General features: G+C 31.1%; 1 protein-coding gene across 1 annotated transcript in view; it reads left to right on the forward strand.

Annotated features, from left to right (window-relative positions):
- The window catches only part of pcm (pacman), a 52985-nt gene that overhangs the window by 27454 nt on the left and 2713 nt on the right, over positions 1-22818 (forward strand). The window contains exons 23-37 of the mRNA XM_067047241.1: positions 48-214; positions 6614-6800; positions 8402-8522; positions 14825-14992; positions 16058-16102; positions 16237-16278; positions 17648-17710; positions 18365-18411; positions 18502-18591; positions 19258-19344; positions 19432-19608; positions 21108-21177; positions 21282-21403; positions 21521-21657; positions 22717-22815. Of these exons, the coding sequence (XP_066903342.1) occupies positions 48-214; positions 6614-6800; positions 8402-8522; positions 14825-14992; positions 16058-16102; positions 16237-16278; positions 17648-17710; positions 18365-18411; positions 18502-18591; positions 19258-19344; positions 19432-19608; positions 21108-21177; positions 21282-21403; positions 21521-21657; positions 22717-22815 (1622 nt within the window). The remainder of the gene's footprint in view (positions 1-47; positions 215-6613; positions 6801-8401; positions 8523-14824; positions 14993-16057; positions 16103-16236; positions 16279-17647; positions 17711-18364; positions 18412-18501; positions 18592-19257; positions 19345-19431; positions 19609-21107; positions 21178-21281; positions 21404-21520; positions 21658-22716; positions 22816-22818) is intronic.

A 22818-nucleotide genomic window follows, 5' to 3' on the forward strand; every position in this document is an offset into this window, starting at 1 on the left:
AGTATTTCCTAATACCTTGAGAATTTCTTCTGTTTTGCTATCATTAGCTCATTGGCTATACTAGAAGAGAAGGCAATATTTGGTATTATTCTGAAAAAACCATTGCACTTCTTGATGAATATATGGATAAATTTCCTGAATTGTTTGAAAAGCTTCACTCGACGAAAAGCGATGGCGACATGTACCTCAATAAGGATATCTTTCCTGATAACACGTGAGTAGCATCTTTATTGTATATAAATACATTTTTATTTGTAAATGTTAATTTTTAGCTTTATTACAAAAAAAAATATGCTTTTGGCATTTGTATAAATTTAACCAACAAATGCATGTTTTAAATGTGTTTAATGCCTTTGCTTGTTCTATTTATCTTATATTTCAATGTTTACAAGCTATTTTAATTTTCTTTGAATCATGTTTATTTTAGGTTCTAAATCTTGTTTCTCTTGTAAAAACACTTGAAAATTTCAAAGCATTACACCTGCATGTAAAATTAAATGCTATGTTTTCTCATCATCTGGCTGCTGAATCTTCAAATTTATAATCGAAGAGATCCTTATCAAACTTTTGAAGTCCTCTTCATACTGCCCTATAGGTCAAATAATTTTTTTATGAGAAGAAAGTTAATACTGCTGGATAAAGTAAAAAATGATTTTGTGTTATACTGTTGGTTTGTTTTTAAACAGTAAAAGGGGGCTCTATTTTTATTAGTTAAGAACTCAATACCATCGGTAGATTTAGGTTCCACAGAGACAAGTTTTCAGCTGATTTTATGTTGACCATTAGGTATTGTGCAATTTATTATCAGGGTAAGGTGGATTTGCTAATATCTGAATTATAGATTAAAGCTCCCAAGCGACTGGAAGAAATTTAAGAATATAAAAAGTTTAATAAAATAAAATAAATATAACAATTGGATTCAGAATGTACTGGTAAATGAATGGAGTTACTAGAATTTAGAAATAAATATTTAAAAAAATGATTAGGCTGATATTCTTTTAATTATTTAAAATTTAATCATTTCTTATTGCAAAGATTTTTCCCTAAGATAACAGTGTAAATATAGAGTTCTTCCGAATCTGATTTGAATTTGAATAATTCTGAAGGAAAGTAAACCATTCGTTAAATAAGAGAATTGAAAGCTTTACTGACTTAAACTTACTTCAGTTTGTTTCTTTCAAGTACATGAATTATTAATATTGTTTAGTAGATAGGAATTTCCAGTTTCCTATTCTCCTCTAATTGATAGAAGTATTTTAAACATTCAATTGTGTTATTAATACGGCTTGGTTCTAATTGATCTTGGGGCATTGGTTTGGTGACTGTTTTCTTCTTTCATTTCATGTTATTTATTTTGTAGTTAGGGTTATGATAGTTATGTCATGAGGAGTTTATTATTAATTATTGGGTTGGAAAATAATGGCACTCAAAACATTTAGGATAGAGAGCTCGCCCAATCAGGAATAATATTAAATGTTGTCATGTTGGCAAACTGTATCATTCAACTCACTTAGGGTGTGTCACTTAAATATTTAATTAATTTAGATTGTGTCCATAACGTTTTTGATTTTACTTTTTCTTATTATTTGTTTATTTTGGTTTGATAAGTGATTTAATTTTGTAATTTTAATTTAAAAAGGAATTGAAATCATTCCTCTTTAGAATTTTTTTTTTTAAAATCTTAAACATTAGTATTTTTTATTTAATCCTTTCAATTTACTTCTTTTTTTTTCAACTTGTTCAGATTTAGTGTAGTACTTTTGTTAGTTATAGTTTTTTTTTTTAATATTGTAAATATATTTAGTTAGTTAGTGGTCAATTGGTCACCTCTTAAGCTGTTTTAAAGATAATTTTATTTCTTCATGTCCTTCCTAAGGTAAGATTTTAGTTATTTTTCCAAGAACTCACTTCATTTATAGCTTTAGGTTATTTTGTGTTAAGTCCCGTATTATATACTAGAAATATACTCCATGTTTTAGTTTTAATTTACAGTGGGAAGTACAATGTCATATGTTGGAAACATGTTTTAGTTTACAGTGCTAAGTTTCCTTAATACTGGCTGTGTTAGTTGCAAGTACTTGAGGGAATGTCTGCTTTCAAATTAACTTCAGATGAATAATGAACAAATTCCATTCTGTTATGTTATACTCTTCACCATATTGTTACCCTGACTTGACAAGATTCTATCTAATGCAACCCATAATTTTGATAAACAGAAATTCAAAGTATATAATAATTAAGGCTTAATAATAATAAAATGGAAGATCATAATAATAAGATGGTCTGGAAATAGTCAAAGAAAACTCAAATACTATTTATTAAAAAATATGGAAATACTTAAATGATTTAAATGTAAATGAACAATTAAAAAGATGTACAGTGAAAAGTAATATTAAATAAGAATAATAAAAGATTTTAGACTATTATTGAAAACGGAAATAACAAAAGAAGAAATATAAAATACAGTACACACTAAAAGATGGTAAAAGGTGGAAGAAGAGTAAAATCAAGAATAAAGGTAGATTGTTTACAATATAGAAAACATACCTTTCAGGCTAGAGGTCAATGCAAAAGTGAACGTTTGACAGGAAGTTATTGAGAAATAGTGGGGATTGACGTTCAAAAATACATTACATTTGAAAATAATTTTAAAGTAAACAGTATTAGAAAATTAAAGAAAATATTAAAAATAGTCAAACATTAAATAACAATATATATAATAGGGGGAGGGTGGGGAAAGAAATTATATATATAAAGTATTAACACAAAAACAATAAAGTTTAAAGAATGTGTGCTGGGAAATACGGCTTTTAAGCTGGTTTTTAGTTTTGCCGATATAGAAAGAATTACAAAAAGGGGTAGAACAGGGAGTTGTTGTGAGTGATTTGTAAGGAAAATCATACATAATTTTGCCAATTTTGTTAATTACAACCATGTCAAAACAAGGTAATGAAATGTCTCGTTTGGAGGAGGGATGTCTCTATAAAAACAGCTACTTTCTCCAGATAAATTTTCTTTGAGCTCAGAATGATGATTGTAATAACTATATATAAGTCATTGAGAACAAAAGTGGTGTATATCAAAACTGGAATTTGGAGGTATTTAACACTTTTAGGGAATGAGGAAAGTTCCAGGGAAGTGTATGGTAAGGATTAATAGATTTCTCTGTTAAATCTTGTTAGTCACAAACATATCCAACAACTAAGAGCCTTTTTGAAATTAATACACTCAGTAATTAATGAATCAATTTTTGATGCAAATCCATCGTGATGAGACCATAATGAATGACTTATACTACTTTTGCTCTCAACGGCTCATATTTTTATATTGTTTTGAGGAAATTCTATAGTTTAATCCATGAACCTAGAATTTCCGGCTGTTTTTTGCATAACTTTTATCATAACTTTGATAAACAAATTTCAAGGTTACAATTTTATGTTAAAAGTTCTCTCTAGATAGAACTATACCACATTAGTAGTTCCTTAATTTTTCTACTGATGGCACTGAAAGTTGTTAGGAAGTTAAACAGCTTTGCTGTCAGTGATATCTGAGGAAAAAGACAATTTTGTGAGATTGAACCTTGTCAAATGAAATATCGTTGAGATGTTGAGTCAACAAATGAGGTTGCTTCATCACCAAATCATTAGTTGCATCCTTAATGAACCAACTTAGGTGTATCACCAAGATTTTTCTTTTTGTCTTCCTTACTCCTGTCATAAACTGAGCTTTCTTTGCCTTATCTCATATGTTCTGTAGACTTTGAAACAGGAAATTTTTTCTTTTGTATGTAGAGCTGGTCAAGTCAGGGTATATCACTGTATGTAGAGCTGGTCAAGTCAGGGTATATCACTGTATGTAGAGCTGGTTCGAGTCAGGGTATATCACTGTATGTAGAGCTGGTCGGGTCAGGGTATATCACTGTATGTAGAGCTGGTCAAGTCAGGGTATATCACTGTATGTAGATCTGGTCAAGTCAGGGTATATCACTGTATGTAGAGCTAGTCAAGTCAGGGTATATCACTGTATGTTTTTAATATTTTTTTCCCAAAAATAACATCTAAATCATGGAGGCAGTGAATGACATGTGGCATTTTCCCATACAATGAAAACTACAAGATTAAACATAGCAGATATGTGAGGCCTAGTTCCTTGTTTGGCCTCTTCTCCCTCGTTTAGAAAACTTGTTCACTAGTGTTTTTTATATGTTCTGTCTTAATGACTGGAGCATTTCTTCGCATATCTTGGAGCTTGCAGCAACTATTACCAATATTCCGTTTTAGAGATTTCTAGGCTTTTTTATGTTATAACGTTGTCTGTCAGAGACTTTTCCACCATGTGAAATTAAACATTCTCAGAAGTTTGTTATTATTGTTTTATTTTTTTTTTTTTATATATATATCAAAACAACCTATTTATATCCTCATTTCTGAAAATTTTCAGTTTTTTTTTTTCAATTTGATTTTTTTTAAGATTTGAATTTTAACCACTTACCAACCTTAGATATATGACTTAAGTTGTTAAGGTGATTTAAAAAAACCCTAGGCAATTTTTACTAATGATTGATTAAAAGAAGTAAATTAGTAAAATTTTAATACACAATAATTCAAATTTACTAGTGGTATCATTACAATGAATATTTGCTGTACTAGATAAAATTTATAATGCTATGTATTGAGAATGGTAGGTTGAAAAGAAAGTTATTTTAAGTAATATATATTCTAAATATTAATAAATAGTCATTACCAGCCGTCTGCCCGGATCAACACCTTGCGAAACTACAGGCAAAAGTAAGAAAGAAGACATTGAAGAACGAGGCAACGGCAATGATCTCAATAGACAGCACAGAAGCGTTTGATTCAGTGTCCCATAGTTTGCTATGTAAAACACTATAGGACAGCAATTTCCCAGAACAGCTATACACTCTATTAAGATCATTCCTGCAGCATCACTCATTAAGGGTTCGATTCTGTGAAGTGGTATAAGAGGTCCCATTCACCTGTAGAGTACCCCAGGCATCTGTACTATCTCCAATACTTTTCTCAGTATATGTGTTGGTCAGTAGACTGTAGGAGCCAAGTATGACAAGGCTACTGTTGCGGCTTATGCCGACAATATAGCCGTCTACAGTATTTCAATGAATGCAGAGACAGCTCTACAGCAGGTGGATAAGGTTTGTTTGGAAATAACCAAGAAAGTGGAAGGGCTGAATATTATAGTTAATCCCAAGAAGACCGACTATATTATTTTCTCCTTTCAGAAGAAAAAGCATCCTCTCCCTAAAGTTTATAAGGTTGCAGGGTAGGAGAAAAGACCAGCAGGTAGCATAGCATATCTGGGTGTCACCCTTGACAGACACCTGACGCTAGCTCGCCACTGTAATAAGAAGATCAAACAGGTCAGGACCAAGTCTTAAAGGCTTAATCACCTGCTAACTTCTAATCTTTCTCTCCGCCTTAAATTAATGATCTACAAAGGTGTGCTGAAGCCAGCCCTGCTCTACGGGGCACCTATTCTGATTAACATAACACTTTCAACGGCCAAGAGTTTCAAAGCGGTATACTGAGGTGTATAGTGAAATATACTTCACTTCAAAGAGCTAAGATGGACCACATATTTATGATATTTGAACTACCAACTGTGACAGAATTTATATCGAGGAGACATCTCAAATTTTTTGACAGCCTTCAGTACTGTACAAACCCATTATTTAGGACATTGATACCGACAGGATGGCCACAAAGATGGCAGACATACACAAACAAACACAGACTCGACTGAATACTAGTAACTAAATTATTTGAACCAACAAATCTAGTGAGCCCCATCACCATCAGACTGCTAGAAATTTTCCTTGTTTTCATCATGACATCAACTTCACGGATCCATGTGGCATAAAAAAAAAATTCATTGCCACTCAAGGGTATAGATACTTTAACAATAAGATACTTTTCTGGGTCTCCAGTACTGTTGTATGGTGCAGGATTACTTATTACTTAGGTAGATGATCCTGAACAATCACCCGAGGTCCTTGGTACAGCAGTATCGAAAGGTGGTACCAAGCCTCCCTGCAACTAATTCTGAGACCCATAAAAATAAGAAGCAATAAATAAGAGATCAAAGAATCCTAAACAGCAAAGGAATTGAAATATCAACACGAGATGGAAGTCTGGAATGAGAGGAACATCCAATAAAATGGCTTGAAAATGATCCAAAAGAATAGAGGGGTGATAAGTATGCTTTCAATAGGTTTATTCTCATAAGGAACTGATAGAAATGTATGAAACAATACATAAAATGGATGCAGTTTCTGGAACCCCCACCAGCATTAGCCAGAACCATAGCAGTTGCATGTTCAGTTTTTATTTGACAATAGACAATTGGTTGAAAAATAGTTTTTAAAAAATTAGATAACCAAATAACTTTGGGTGATGTAGAAATTCTGATCATATATTTGAAATCAATAAAAATTAGCATTTAGTACATCTATTGGTAATTTTTGAGGCATGTTGTTGGTATTAGTACTAGAACTATGTTGTTCTGTGTTATTTAAATATTTCAAGAAAAACAAAATTTAATCTAAAAAAAAAATCTACTGTAAAATTTCTGTTGATAGGGATGAAAAAATGAGTGAAATTAGAACATGGCTTAAAGCACAGTCTCATAGCAGCGCTGAGAGGAGGCCGTCAGGTTCACTGCTCTTAACTTCAGAAGCCATGAAAGAAATTGAAAAAAGAGTCATTGAGCTTTGTGCTAACAGAGCTAACAAAACTTTGGCTGTCAACCCTTCGAGTATATACATTGTAAGTCACTTGTTATCAATCAATGTTTATTACCTAATATTTTATTGTGTTTCTATTGTTACCATCCACGAAATTTGAACATTCTTAAAAAGTAAGGATTTTGAATAATTAAGTCCCTCTACAAGATTTTATCTAGTCACACTTATAACCCGGTGCTCGAATTATTTTTGCCCCTTTTTTATTTCATTTTTTTTAATTGATGTATCTATTTGCATTTAAAATAATATTTAAAAAATATTTTGGTTTTGTTCTTTACCATATGATAACGCTTTTACACTGTCATGAATTGGACTCAACCTTTTGGTGTAATTTCCTGAGGTGATATATTTTTACTTTATTTAAATATTGCAACATTTTATTATATTTTTTCATAAAAATTAATTCAAACAATCTAGGTAAAAAGTGTGAAGAAAAGGCAAAAAAAATTTAAAATGTTGACTTTAATTTGGAATTAATTTTTTGTTATGAAAATTTGTCAAAATCAAAATATGGTACAATAGATTGTTTTTAAACCGTATTATGTATCCACCTTATCTTTTACGGTAAGGCTTAATGCACGAAATACTAACCAACTTTACGTGTGCCATTTCTTATTAAAGTCTTTATATAGCTTACCATTTACTTATTTGTAAATTAAAACATTTTTAAGATGCATTTGAAACATGTTTTGTTTTCAATAAATTTATTTTTATTTTTTTTAATTTATGCAATATGTACAAAGAATTCTCCAGATTTCAAAGAGCATCTTAATTTAAAGATAAAGAGTATTATTTTTTATTATAAAACATTATTAAAAAAAAAAATCAACAAAAACATCTTTAGAAGAACCATGAATTCTGAATTTTTAATTATAAAACTTTATAATAATACAAATTATTACAATTTTATCCAATACATATACATTTCATAATTCTTTTAAGTTTCAACCTTTTTAAACATTTTCAGTTTTACTCCAGTCACAGTGTTAAAAAATATTTTCTAATATACAATTCTTAGATATGTTCGGAAAAATTTATTTTAAATTTTGCTTATTATTTTTTTACTGTGGTCATTTTTATCCTCAGAGGTTTTATATCTACAACATTTAATTTAATATTTTAAAAACTTAAATTAAAAAATGCGTACTGCTACAACCCATGGACCTGGGGTTCAGTACTTTGTAAGAAAGTACTGATTTTTGAACAATGGTTATACAAGGAGGTGATTTGTTCAATATCACGCTCAACTGCTAATTTTTCCCCAATTAAGGACACCTGCTTTACACAGGCTCAGAACCCATAATGTTGAATCACAGCTATAACAACAGAAGTAAATAATTATTTGCAACTGCTGGATTTGAACCCAGAGAGATGGGCACAGCACCTTACTCAATGAATTATCTCACTCCCTAAAAACTGATATTACTATTAAAAATATGTATATTTTATACCATTTGGTATGTAGTAATAGTAACACTACATAAATATGTATATAAACTTGAACTTGGTAAGTTTTATGAAACGTGGTTCTAAGAGTTTTTTCCTTTATCTTTTAATGTTCAATAAAGTTAAAGTTTTTTTTTTTTAGTACTCATAGTGATTATACATATTTTTTTATGTTAGCCAAAACCAAGACTGAGCAAGTTACCTCCTGACCCAAACACTACTGTCAACATGCTCGATCGTGTAATCTTTGTTAGAGAAAACCATTGTATACCACTGGGTTTAATGGGAACAGTCGTAGGTAAGTAATTACGTTACTTTATTATTTATAATTGTAATACAGGTAAGATCATAGTGTGTGGTGGTTCACAAAATAAAAAAGAACTATCCTTTGCTGAACTTAATTTGTTTGCATAATTTTCATAAAAATCACAGTGTGCTGGAGTTTCTGACTTATCAAGTTTCTTTTTCTCTCAAAATATAAATTTAATTTTTAATGGCTTGTAAAAGATTGATATCAAGATTTATTGGAATAATTATAATTTCTGAACTTTGGCCGTGCTATGAACATTATTTTTCAAGTCATTCAATTGTATTGTTTATCATATTTTCCTCCAAAGTAATAATAGACTTTTACACTGAATTGAAGATCCCAGGGAAGAGGGGGGATTCCTCCCCCATTATTCCATTACCCGTTACCATTATTCCCTCTCCCATTTGGCCTCCTTTGAATTAAATTTGCTAAGTTAGAAATTTATTAATATATTCTGTTCAGATGAATGCCTTAAAAATTGAGTTGGATTTCATCCTTAACAAATATTTTGCATAGCTCTTAAATCTCTCCAATGCCATTTCTGATGAATTCTTTGGATCGTCATTCAATGGCCAGAATTTTTAATGTTTGACCACTTATGGCTGTGCTTATCTTATTCCCCCTTAATCTAGCGCAATAGATACTCCTCCAGCCCTAACATGAAATGTGGAAGGATATCTATTTTTTAAACCTTTCATAACAGAAAATTTATGATGAATTATATTTTTACATGACATGTTAACTTTCTTAAAAATTATTCTTTTTTTTTTTATATTACAAAGTGCCGTTTTTCAATTTCAGTCATTTTTATATATTGCTCTATCTTAAAATCTCCTCTTCCCGTTTTAAGCTAATATTTCAAAAGTGATTTAGGGCCGTCACTCTCTGGGGGTTTAGCGGGGACTGCCTTTTTTAGCCTTGTACATTACAAGGAAGAATTGTATTCTGTATTATAAAACTATACAAATATAGTATTATATCCTAGTTATACTTTCTTTTACAAACATTATTCAGAAGTAAAAAAAAAAAAATCATTATTCATATTTTGACTTTCTGAACTGTGATTAAAAAAAATAAATAAAATAAAAACCATATGCAATAGAGCTTCATCACCAAGATCGCATTTTCCCATCATTTGTGTTTGACAAATAGATGAAGATTGATTTACTTATTTCACTAATGTGAAAAATAGTGGAAAGGAAAAGGAAAATGTTGAGACGCCCGAAAATAACTGAATTCACAAATTAATTTCAACCCTTTAACTTAGTTTGGTGGGGCTGTAAAAGTACACAAAATCCTAAATAAAAAGGAAGTTCTATTAACCTGGTGTAGTACCCTCATATAGCCTTTTAAATTCTCCAGTTAACACAGCTCTTTTTGGTCTGAATATTGTAAATAATACTTTATTTTCAAAAACATTGATGTGCTGTTCTTCCCTTAGTGTAAGAGACCATGTTTTTTATCCCTACAGAACAGTAGGAAGAATAATAGTTTTGTAAATTCTAACTTTTAGGTTTTTGGAAAGAATGCGCAAGCTAAGCAATTTCAAAATAAAAAAATAACAAGCATTTTCTGCCTAAAACCTTTCTTTTATTTCCTTATTAATTTCGTTTTTATAGTTTCTATAGAACCTAAATACTCACATATCTACCTGTTCAAATGTATTCCCTTCTATATCTGTCACCAAAATTTTTCCCATCTCTACTTATGACCATATATTTTGTTTTATCCCTATTTATATCGAGACCTAGTTCCTTACTAAATTTCATCAATGTAGTTGTATTTAGTTTTATGGTTTCCTTGTCCTCTCCCAATAATACCATAAACTATAATAGATACAAAAAATAAATAATAAGAATATTCATGTAGGAAATTCAGCTCTCTTCAATTTGTCATATAACATATTTTAAGCCACTACCAGTTGTTTTAGTGATATAAATGAAAAACTTGCCCTCCCTTTCCCCCTACTATTTTTATATTGCACAAAAATACCAACTTACTTCTAACTTTTTTTTTTTTAATCCTCCTCCCTTGCCATTTCTGGTATACGGAGTGCGGGAGCAGTGGGGTAGTGCGGTGGACTTTGCACATGCCACTTCTCCCAAAGATCACCAATTATTTTTTCTTTTTTTTTTTTTTTATTCTTTTATTAAATTTTTTAGTGGTGCAACCCAGTACTAGGTTTAGTGCTTTACTGATGGAGCTGCACTTTGTCCACTGTATCCGTTCGGTAGGTCCTCCTGGTGTGCATCTGTCTGGGTGCCTCCTGCAGTTACCAGGCTGGTCCAGCCCTCCTGGTTTCAGTCTGGGTCAGTTTTCTGGCTCGCCGATGTTAGGCGGTCAAGTCCTTCCCATTGTGAAATGAGTTGGGCCCACCACCTCCTTCCACCCGTAAATGACCTCCCTGAAGAAGGGATAATTTTCTTCTTCCAGCAAACAGGGAAAGTCTGACTCGGCGAGGGCGAAAATCCTGGTCTTTCTCGACAGCCTGGCTCAGTGTCCTTCTATGGCGGAGCAATCTACTACTACCTGTTCTGCTGTTTCAGAAACTCTGCACGTGGGGCACCGGGGGTTGATGTTCTTTCCAAAGCCCTGCAGCTTCCCCCGAAACCCTCCCGTGTTCTGTTAGGATCTGAGCCCCATTAGTCTGGGAGGACCCACTTAGCCTTCAATCTAGATAAGATGGTAGGGAAGAATTTTCTCAAAGTAGTGCCCTTCTGGCTTGCTATCCACCGTCCATTCCACTCCTGTATTGAGTCCTCCCGCAGTATTTTCTTCCATAAGTTTGGAGTCTCACCGATCCTCTCTTGGAGCTCCTCCGGTAGTACTTCTAGTCCCTGCCTCTTTACTTTATATTTAAGGACATCTTCCTTGAGGATAAGGTCCAGGGGCATTGCTCCGGCCAGCACCTGCACCGCCTCATGTGACACTGTTCTGTATGCCTTCGTGAATCCCTCAGCAGAGCTAATCTCTGTATGATAGCCAGTCTTCTCTTCTGTGTCTGTGTGAGGTTTCGGCTTCAGGCAGGGAATGCATACCTCAGAATACCCAAGATCACACCTTTAACTTACTTCTAAGTAGTCCGAACCAAGTCCTAAGTCCTAAAGTCCATTTCTAGCGATCCTAAATCCCCTATATTCACTGCCCTAAACTTTTATTCCAGAGATTTTTGATATTAGACAGGGTGTTCAAGGTACAGACATTTGAAAGCCCTATTGAATTTCTTGGCTAATATAATAAAAATTGTTTTTGTTGGATCTCTTTCCTCATAGAATTTAATTCTTGAAATACTAATGTTTTATCCAGGAGACAGTGTCTTGGAATGATGAATTAATAACCGAAAAAAAGTTCAAAAAATTCATTTTTTTTGTTTATTTTCACATACATATATATGGAATACATAGTAATTGATAGTGTCACTATTATTAACAATTTCGAATTCGAGTTTTCTACATAAATACGCGTTCCTTCCCACAGAGTCCAAATAACCTAGTTAGGTGTACGTTTGCGTGTTTACTGCTTAGCTTAAAAATGATAAATAACTGAATTTACGATAAACTGAAATTACGAAATTAATGCCTGGTGTATAACAGAAATTTGTTCCAAAACAGTAAACGCTAACGATTTTGATTAAACTCAGTGAATCAATGAGGAATTAAGTGGTCTTCCTTATCAATTAGTTGTTATCCACATTGAAGTAGTCTTACTGGTCTTAAATGCCGAATTTAAGATAATAAATAAAAAACATTCCCTTAAGTACTTTTAATTATTAACCATTTTTAATTTTCAATAGTAATAACAGTGGATAAATATGAAGTATCAAAATATTTAATAATTAACTAAAGGAGAAACCTGTTTTCAACCAAACCAGCTTGGACCTACTAGGAAATAGCAAACAGAGAGCGCCTGATTACTTGGGATCCCATTCTTAAGTACACGGTTTTTGTTATATATTTTTTAACTGTCGCATTATATGCAGAAATAAAGTTAATAATAGTTTTTTACAGCTCAAAAATCCTATATATATATATAAATTTTCACAGCCAGAAAAAGAAAATCGATAACATTAAGTAACTGATTTTGTTTATTTGAAAAATTCTTAATAGTAATTAACAATAGATGAATAAAAAATATGAACTAGTGGTTTATTATTCAAAGGAAATAATTTAATTTTTTACTTTTATCCATTTCTTGAATCAATTAGCCTTCTTAGTTCAAATTGTTTATATTATTAACTTTACTTTAATAATTTAAAGCTGCCAACTTTTAGAGGATCCATCCATCATCAGGAGCCTATTCTTCAATTCCTTTTTTTTGTGTCAATTTTGTTTAATTTCTAGTTAAAATGTACAAGGCTTAATTTTATTTCAATCTAGGGTGGTGACACCAAATGTTTAATTTTCAGATGATTTGAAATGGAATAACCCAAAAGGCATTATTTCACAGGAATGAGTTGTTTTTTTTACGAATCCGTTACCAGGTGCGATCTATCACGAATATTTTTGGAGAAAACTTTTTATTTTATTTCTGATTCCAACCCTAACTCCAGATATTATTGCAATATTTTCGGAACTTGCTTATTATGCTAATTTCAAATTTAATTATAGTCGTAAATATTACTAAAAGTCAACACGATATTTAACTATTTAAACCATTTTATTTTCTTTATCATTATAGATTCCTTAGATCTTGGTGGTTATTGATTATTTCCATTAAGGGTTTTCCGTTATAAAATATGTATGTAAAGTGTACAATTTCAGTTTAGATATAAAGGATAAATTGAAACAATTTCTCTTATTAGTGACAATTCGCCCTTGAGTCACGAATTTCGTAACATGTATAAACAAACTTGCTTTATTGTAACAGTTATTGGGGAGGGAACCTCCCTTGCCGGAGTCGGTTGACATTTCTTTCCTAGTTAATATCTGTTTTTTCGTAAATTAGTTATTTAACTTGAGTAAGAAATTTTATGCAAATGGATTTTAATTTGTTTCTTTAAGTTTAAGCCGATAGTTTCTTTTTTTTTTTTATTGCTTATAATTAATTGAAATATAAAAGGTATGTTTTCTATTGTTTTAAGTGAATTTCTTTTAAAAATTATGTTTTGTGTTTGTTCATTTATCTTTCTTTTTGTTATATATTGATATGCACTAATTTTTATTCCTTTACTTCAGTACTTTTAATTGTTTAAAAGTACTTCATAGACTCTGCTTTAAATCCTTTAACTGATATTGTTTTCTTATCATAATTTTATGTTGGTTTTGAAAGTAATGTTTGTTGTTCTATAAAATTCCTGACAAAGGCAGTTGCTATTGATTAAGTATGAATCCTTTGTTCAAGGTATTTAGCATATAGCTGCATAGTGGCATATTTTGGAAAAATAACCATAACAGTTTATTATTATCCAAAAATATTTAGAAATTAAAATTTAATTTGGTTGTAGTTCCGAAGTACCACACTAACATGGCATGTGAGACAAGATCTTCACTGTAGATAAAATGCTGAGTGTTCACCTATTCTGTTTTGAATTTTTAGTACTGATCAATGAATTTTTGCACAAATCAATGAACTCAATGTTACTTACATGCTTTATGGATAGGCTTAATTTTACTTCAATAGATTAAAGTACTTTTTTTACTACTTAAATTAAGATCTACTCCATATGGCGCACCTTTTGTTGGTTGAAATTCGTAATGTGTACAATTTCACAAAAAAAATTTGTGGATTTGTAATTAATAATGGTCAGTATTTCATTCTTGGCACCTAGAGAGTAATTATTTTTTTAGATTTTTTAAATGTAAATATCCACAATATTTATATTACAGAAGTACTGTTTATTATAGAAAGTATTTACTGGTTAAAAAATCTATTTAAGTAGTCATCTGATACCGCAAGAGGTTCTAATCTCTTATTTTAAATAATATGATGTACAAAGGTTTTCTCATTTCACATTCTTTTTTTATTGTCTACTATTCATATATTTTTTAAGACATTTTAACCTCTATATTAAGAATTAGTATTTTTAAGTAAAATTAGAAATTTTACTGAGACTGTTATTCTGTCTGTTTGTACCTCTTGAAATGTTTACCAAAATTTTAATATTTATGATTACCATTGTCTGTTCTTTTGAGGGATCATTTTGATAAGGCAGAGCAATTCTTATTTTATAATATTGAGGTATTTTGTTAATTTATTCATTATTCAAGAATATTAAGCTATATGATACACTAATATCCCATTTATTCCATTATTTAATTAATAAACCAGACAATTTTTTTTTTCATTTTTAGGTGTTGACAAGCCTGCCAACAGTGGCAATGCTTTGTACGATATCTTGTTTGACTGTCCTGTGATTGGTGGATCATGTCGTTCCTGTGACCAGCCTAGAATTTACAGGCTTCCAAATCAATCATTTATTAATATCTCTTATGGAGCAAGAAAGTCAGGAAAAGTAAATGGTAAAATATCTACATTATCATTTGACAATTTGATGTATATTTAATAAATAAATCAATTTTACCAAAAAGTAGTATTTCATTCTAAAGGAATTGATGATTTTCATCCTGATATGTTTTGCAATATATTTATTATCAGTAAAGTTAAGCGCACATTGAGACACAAAAGGATGTGCAGTAGAGGATATTTCACTGTATTCCAATGTGCTGTGGCCTTTCTCTGTGGAAGTTTAAATTTTTTCAATTAATTTTAGTTAGTTTCCGTGGGTTGATTTCAGTACAAAAAAAAATGTAATTGGTTATATTATCTCAACTAATCCCAGACCAAGAAATTATCTTGATAGACGATTTTGTTTGTATATGGGATGGTGTGATTTTTTTTTAATAATTAATTTTAAATTATTAAATGTCAGCTAAAAAAAATATTTGTTGATAACAAATTATTTTCATGCAAGTTTAATTTTGAATCAGTGTAACTTCACTTGATGAACTCATACTCCAACAAAGTAAAACATAAATTTTATTGATAAAGGAATATTACGTTTTTTAGTGTAAATGTTGTTTTTAGTTTTCCTCTTCACGAAATGATCATATACTGTGGTTTTCCCTGAGGTATATATAAGGTAACCTATTTCTATCTGTAGAAAAACAAGCTTCCCTTCAGTCAAATCTCACATTCAGATAAGATGATCTCTGCACGTTTTAGTAACTGCAATGATACTTTAATAAACGGGAAGGTGTTCTTAATCCTTAGTTTATCAAATCGATTAATGGTTCACGATTGATGTTCCATTATTATTTTTTTATAATGAGTTTTTCCTATTTTAAGTCTTCTTTATTTTTACTTAACTATTTTAATTTTCCTCGAATGTCAGAGTTGTCATTTCCATTTGACAGCTCTTTGAAGGAAAAGAACCTTTCCTATTTCAAATCTATTAATTAATTTATAATTTTAAATGATGGTGAACTTGACTTCTATTATTTTATTTTCATTTGTACATAAATATACGTACATTCTGTAAGAATTTGAAGTTTTATAATTTCATGATAATCCTATTTTGATTTTAGTTTCTGCTCCATCTAAAATGGCCAATGTCAATCAAACTAATGTTGGTAGGTACCATAATATTTATTATATCTTAAATTTATTGATATACCTTTGTTTTTATGGTTGTTTTTTTTATTTTCTTAAAGTATTTTTTTTTTTTTTACATATTTATTAATATTTTTTTTGTTTTTCTTTGAAGGAGAATCTTGGAGAGGATCAAATTACAATAATAGTCCTCGAAGTAAGTATTGTATTTCTTACCAATAAAAATTATATTCTACTATAATTAGCCAAGTCTTCTGTTGTTGAACCTGTTCGATTTTTGTAAATTAGTTTCGTAAAACTACTCCTTGTTAATTCAAGCAGTGGCACTTAAAAATTAGTATTGGCTTATGATAGAGGGCAGCACGTCGCTGGCAATACTATCAATTATTCACAGAAATAATCATGAGAGATAGTTGACCGTGGATGACTTATACGAGGAGAAGATGGTTTGGGGTTGTGGTGAAAATATAACACAAATAAGTTGAAGTAACTTATTTAATCGTGCCAACATCTCGGCCAGAATTTCTAGCCTTCATCAGAGCTAAGAACATAGAACAAGATAACAACCAATGAATACAAAAAATAAAATATAATCAGAATGATATAAAGTAAATAATTGTACTGAATGAAATTAATAAAATTATAGTGATGAAAGAAGTCATCATCATCTCTTATCAAGGCTTCTCGCAACTTCGTTCGCCAGTCCTCTCTAATGGTTGCCGCTGCTCTTCAATTGTGGATTCCCAAGATAGACCTGGCATCCGCTGCCACTCCATCGATCCATCGAAGCCGGGGTCTTCCTACTCTCCTTGTCCCATATATCCTTTCGCCCAGGATCATCCTGGGTCATTCTTAATACATGGCCTGCAAAGCCGTTCCACTTCGATCCACTCTAGCCGCTGCTATCTGGAGACTGATAAAAGTGTTATTTGAATCTGTAGGGGTTCTTCCAACAATATCTAAGTCATCGGCAAAAGCCAAAATCATAGATCTGTTGGAAATAGTTCCCCCAACTTATATTCCAGAAGGCGTGCGAGGCAATCACCCTGTATGAGTCCTTTGTGGGTTTCGAAGCTGACAGTCAGGTCACCCTGAACGATGAAAGAAGTGGAAAATAAAATGCATGCATAGGTAATTGAGTCCAATTATCGAACTTAGTTGTATTGTGGAATACAATTAACTTCTGGCCAATCTGTCGAATAGTTATATTATGATTTTGATTAGGCCTTCGATTTTGGTAGGTCGACCAGTATATTGGTCATCATTAATTTGAAAATTTCAACATCATAATTTCTTAAACCACTCCTGGCACATTGGTTCTTCATTGGCCAATTAACCATCCACTCTCCACTTCTTCCAGATCAGTAACAGCTGGAGGAGGTTTTATTAGTATCTAATGAAATTCATTCTATTGCTTATTTATTTTAATAATGAAGGTTGTTCAATAATTAGAGCTTGTTGTTTTTTATACTTACCATTTTGCCCTTCAAATATTGGGTTCTACTGCATTGTATTCTTTCTTCTGAATCAATTCATTAATCATTATCATATGTGAATATTTTCAGATGAAAACAAGTTCTATCAGATCCCAAGGAACAGGGAACTCAGTCAGCCAGGTACTCCTCAAGGTAATCAATTTCAGATCAAAAATTTATTTATTATAGTTAGTAAGATTGTTGAAAGACTTATTTCAAAGAGTTGATCTCTATCAACCATGATTCATCTCTTGCCAAGTGAAAGAGTGGAAGTGAACATCTTAAATATTCATAACAAAATTTAATAAAAAATATCTTTCCAGTGTGAAAAATATATATTCCTTTAGCTAGATCCCTCCAGTTATATTATCTCGATCAATTAAAAGATTGTATTAATTCTTAAAAGGAATCATAAACTTATTAGTATTATCCTGTTTATCAGTGCTCTGTCAAAAGAAAAATCGCATTTAAACTTGAAGTAGTTGTATAATATTTCCTGTCTCCCTTTTATATTGACTTATTGTCTATTTGTAAAAAATATTCAATAAATAGAGGTGTCATGATTATCTTAAGGTACTTTAGTTTTATTCTAGCCAGGGTAAATTATTTTATAATATTAACACATCACCATGGTTATTGGAAAAAAAATAGTGCCTGAAGTAGATTTTTTTTTGTTGTATATTAAGTATCAGTTTGAATTTGATTATAGTACACAATAAAATACAAAAAGTTTTGTTGCATGTATATGCTTTAAGTCATATTAACTGAATTTCTTGTAAATATTCTTGAATAATCGTTATCTTTTAGGTAATGACTCAGTAAAGCAGTTTCTTCAAAACTTTCATCCTGCAAAGGTATGTTGATCAGTTTCTCAATGGTTTTCCTCATATTTCCTACTAGGCTGTTATTAATTTATTACTGTTTTTTTTTTTTTTTTTACTTAGCAGGGAGCATTTCCTGCCAACCATGTCCCTCATCCTAATAGGTCATTAGGTGCTGATTCGGAATTTCAAGCAATGTGGAATTTCCTTCAGGTAACACCATAATTTTATTTTAAAATTGTAATATTAATAAATAAATTTAGGGATAATATATATGCGGCATTGTTAAAAGGTTGATTTATAAGTCTTTTTTTTTAATTGAGTTTCATTTTTCATGAAGAAGATACATGTGAAAATATTGCGTGTATCTTATCTTATCATTGTTCATAAAATTAAAAATATTTGTATTCCTTAATATAAATTTATCACCTAGAATTATTTTTTTTTTTAATTATCAAAAAAATACTTCATTGATATAATATAAAAAACATGAGAACAAAATGAGAAGGAACTTGGTCACACCTCTACAAAGGAAGCTTTCAGATTGTAGATCAATTATTATACATTGTATAAAAACTACTATGAAAATAAATTATATACAATTTTTTCAAGGAAAGAGAACATTTCATTATATAAAGACTATGTGGAAAAAACTGCCAATATCACTTTTTAATATATTATTAATTGCAAAAAATATTTAAATAGGAACTATTTTTTGTTCCTTTTTGACCGTACCCCCGACCATTTGTTTCATATTTTTAGTTAATCTGAGCTTTTAACTGAAATAACCTACTTCTGTTCTCAGATTGGCATGGTCCTAATCTATTTACTTCCTAATTTATTTTATTATCAAAATGATTTTTATTTATTTTTTTTTAGAATCAGAAAGTACCAGAAGAAAAGTCTTTGAGACCTGGTGTCCCTCCCCAACAAAAGGTGCCTGTATCCCCTGTTGAGGTTGTTGAGGTATATCACATAATATAATCTATGCATTACGTATTTATCTAGTCAAAAACAGAATTTGTTCAATCGACATTCTAATTTTATCTACAGCAAACTATAGCTCTTCGTAAGTTCCTTAAGCTGAATGAAACTCCACTTCCACCGGTTAATCAACATTTCACTCCGGAATTTCAACCTCAACTGATTCAGCATGCCAATAACAGTAGCCGGAGAGCAGGGAATATGGCACCTCTCAATACCAATAATTTCCTTTTCAATCAAGGGAGTGTAAGTAATAAATTATATTATGTCTCATATAATAGTAATATATAAGTAAATAATAGTTAAGTATTGGATTATTACAATTAATTGATGAAATTATATCTGAAATAACTGGAAAAAGTTAGTACTCTCTTAGCTTATCTACATCATCATGTTTTAATATAATTGATACCCAAACATATACTTCATCCAGATTATGGCAGAATTTGTAGCAAAATTTATCCTCAGCATCATTCACTTCATTATTTAGTACCCCGCAGGATTTAGATAATAAGATATTGTTAAAGCTGCAGATTTATTTGCTATGAGTTTGAAATCCTTAAATTTTTGGTAATTTATGAGAAAGAAAAAAGACAATCAAGACAGTTGTTGCCATAGTTACAGTTTTTATTTTCGAAAACATCCTTAAAATTTGGGGGTGTTTTATTCTTATTTTATACCAATTAGTAAACAACGGTCATGTAAGCTATTAAGCCTATATTCTTTAGAAGAAAACTCCTCGGTGTTTCTTGGAATTTATTTGAGTTCTCAATTTATTAACACTGAACTGACAGGTTAATGTCCAAGGTGTATACAAAACGTAGGTGGGAGGATTGTGTCAAAGCCTATCTAGGAGATTTGAGTTTAGACGGGTGTCACTGGACAGATGTATTTAGAGAGCTTTTTGTGATATCGAACCTTCGATTCCTCTATGCCTTCATTATTATCATTCTGGTTGGTTTTTCTCACTATTGCTGGTAGAGTGAGTACCTGAGGTGGGAGACTAGAAGGTCCACCACCTTCATATTGTTTTTTAAAAATATTTAAGAATTTTCAGGCAGTAAGTGCTGTGTCTTAGAGAACCGGCTGAGCCTCTCTTAGCACATCAATGGGTAATTTTAAACCATCTGTGCCTGCCACAGTTGATTTTTCTATCAGCACATTGGTGGATGTGATGATCGGAGTGGTAGTAACACTTTCCATATGGTACAATTCAATTAACTCTACCCAATTCCTTATATTTCCTTTTCTTACTTCCACTGTGGTGCTTATATTATTATTGTTATGGATCTCGACATCAATAAATTCTGCTTTTTTTTTTGCTGTTAAATTTATAAAGAGGATATCATTTTTTCTTTTTATGACACACAGTATGGACCATAATTGATTCATCCCAGTAGAGCTTGAGGGGACCTTTTTGGGAGAGTCCATTTGGGCAGTACTTCAAATATGGGCTCTTATCATCTAATAAGTTATATTTCATCGCCAGGGCCTGATATAAAATTTTGACCACATTGTTTTGCCTCTGGAAATATTTGAACCCTCCACATCTACCTGTGTTGGATTGATTCCAGTGTTACTGAGCATAATCAACATTTATTTAGTGTTGTTGCATCTTTTAATAATAATTATTATATTTTTAAGACATTTTATAAGTTTTATTGTAGAAGCTAAGCTTATTACTATTTTAAAAATTATAATCTTGTATTTGGATCATGAACTGAATTGATATTTTATTTTTTTAGGTGATGAGGCCAAAGACTTGCAGTCACATTAATTGTGACTTAGAGTTAAGGAATTTATGTGTTAATAAGAGTAAGTTTTTTTCTGTATTTGAGTTAGTTTATTTTATTTTTACTTTTACTTAAATATAAATATTTATTTTGTTATATGTTCTGATCTCTGATTTTCAATTTCAGATATTCAAATACCTAGATATAATTATAAACACTTGGCATCTTCTGGAGAAATAACATGTATCATAACATTTTCAAATGATATTGGAAAAGCTGTCGGAGATTCTTGTAGAAACCAAGAAGAGGTAATGAATATATTTGGTCTATGGGATTCAACTTCCTATTTATTCGATATTGTAGAGTGCTACAGCTAAAGCACATTAATATATATTGTTTAAGTAAGACTGATATTTCCTTTCAAGGCCGCTGAAAATGCCTCTTGTAAAGCTATTAAACTGATCTTAAAGAGGGAAGAAATTGTGAGAAGTCCTTTGGGCTACAGGAACGTTCATCGACCAGCTCAGCCTATGGCGATGCAGCCGCAGCAGTCCACCTCTAGGTTTGTTTTATCAATATGTTTATTGATAAATTAACTTGATTTAAACAATTAACAATTTACTATTATTCTTCTTTCTGTTCTTTATGGGTGCAAAAAATGGTATGTCACATTAAGGGAGGAACTACATCTAAAGGTTTTTGAAAATACAGTGTTGCATAAAGTATTCCGGACCGAAGGACGAGTTGACCGGATAATTTAGTAGGCTACACAACACCTAATTGCTGGAACTGTACACAGTAAATATAATTCAGGCTATAGCATTGTGTTGAATAAGATGGGTGTGTAAGGTTGTAACAAACGGATCCCTAAAAAGTTTATAAACACATCCTATAGATTACTGTCCAAGAGGATTGGATCAAAACTTATCGTGTGAATTTGGGTTTGGATGGGCATCACTGGACAGATGTTTGTTTGCAGCGATTGGTGTGATCACCATTAAAGCTGCTTCCATAATTATTATATTGGCAGGCTCTATTGAATTCCCTTACTAACAAAAATTTTCAAATTACTACTCTGAAGTGGTTCTGTATGTGGATACCACAGCACTTTAGGATGTCCAGTCTGAGAGTCAGTCGTAATACTACTTATAATCTATGTCTGTATACCTTTCTTCAGTTAACCAGTCAAATCTCTAATTTTATAGTTTTCCACTTTTTCGATGTTCAATTTAAATAATTTTTTTTTATCAAAGTTTTCTTGTTTTTAATAAATATTTCAAAGGTAAGATAGGATCATCACTAATTCTGGTTGAAGGGGCAGAAGGCCTGGGAAGCCTTCCCTTTTGGTGTTATGGTCTCCTCTTGAGAGATTGTGACACGTCGCAAATCGACCAATACTCGCTATAAGTGAATGTTTTAAAGATAAGTTGTGTAAATATTGTGAGATAATTTTTCTCTTAACATAAGGAAAAATGGTTTTTTCTTCATAAAGAAATAATATTTGTGGAATTTTTAATTTCCTCAAGTATTGCTAGAATTCTCATTATTATGATTATTCTCAAAATAAATCTGTTTATTATATTTAGTTCTTAAAAATGTAATTTGTACTGTAATTTTATAGAATAGGGATGAACCAGCAACTACCAATCCCTCCTGTGCAATGGTGCTCCAGTAGAACAAATATGATTCCTGATACGCAGTTCACTCCACCAATGAGGAAGCT

Source organism: Halyomorpha halys, unplaced genomic scaffold (genome assembly GCF_000696795.3).
Source record: "Halyomorpha halys isolate HHAL.00 unplaced genomic scaffold, Hhal_1.1 Scaffold1437.1, whole genome shotgun sequence".
Taxonomy (NCBI): Eukaryota; Metazoa; Arthropoda; class Insecta; order Hemiptera; family Pentatomidae; genus Halyomorpha; species Halyomorpha halys.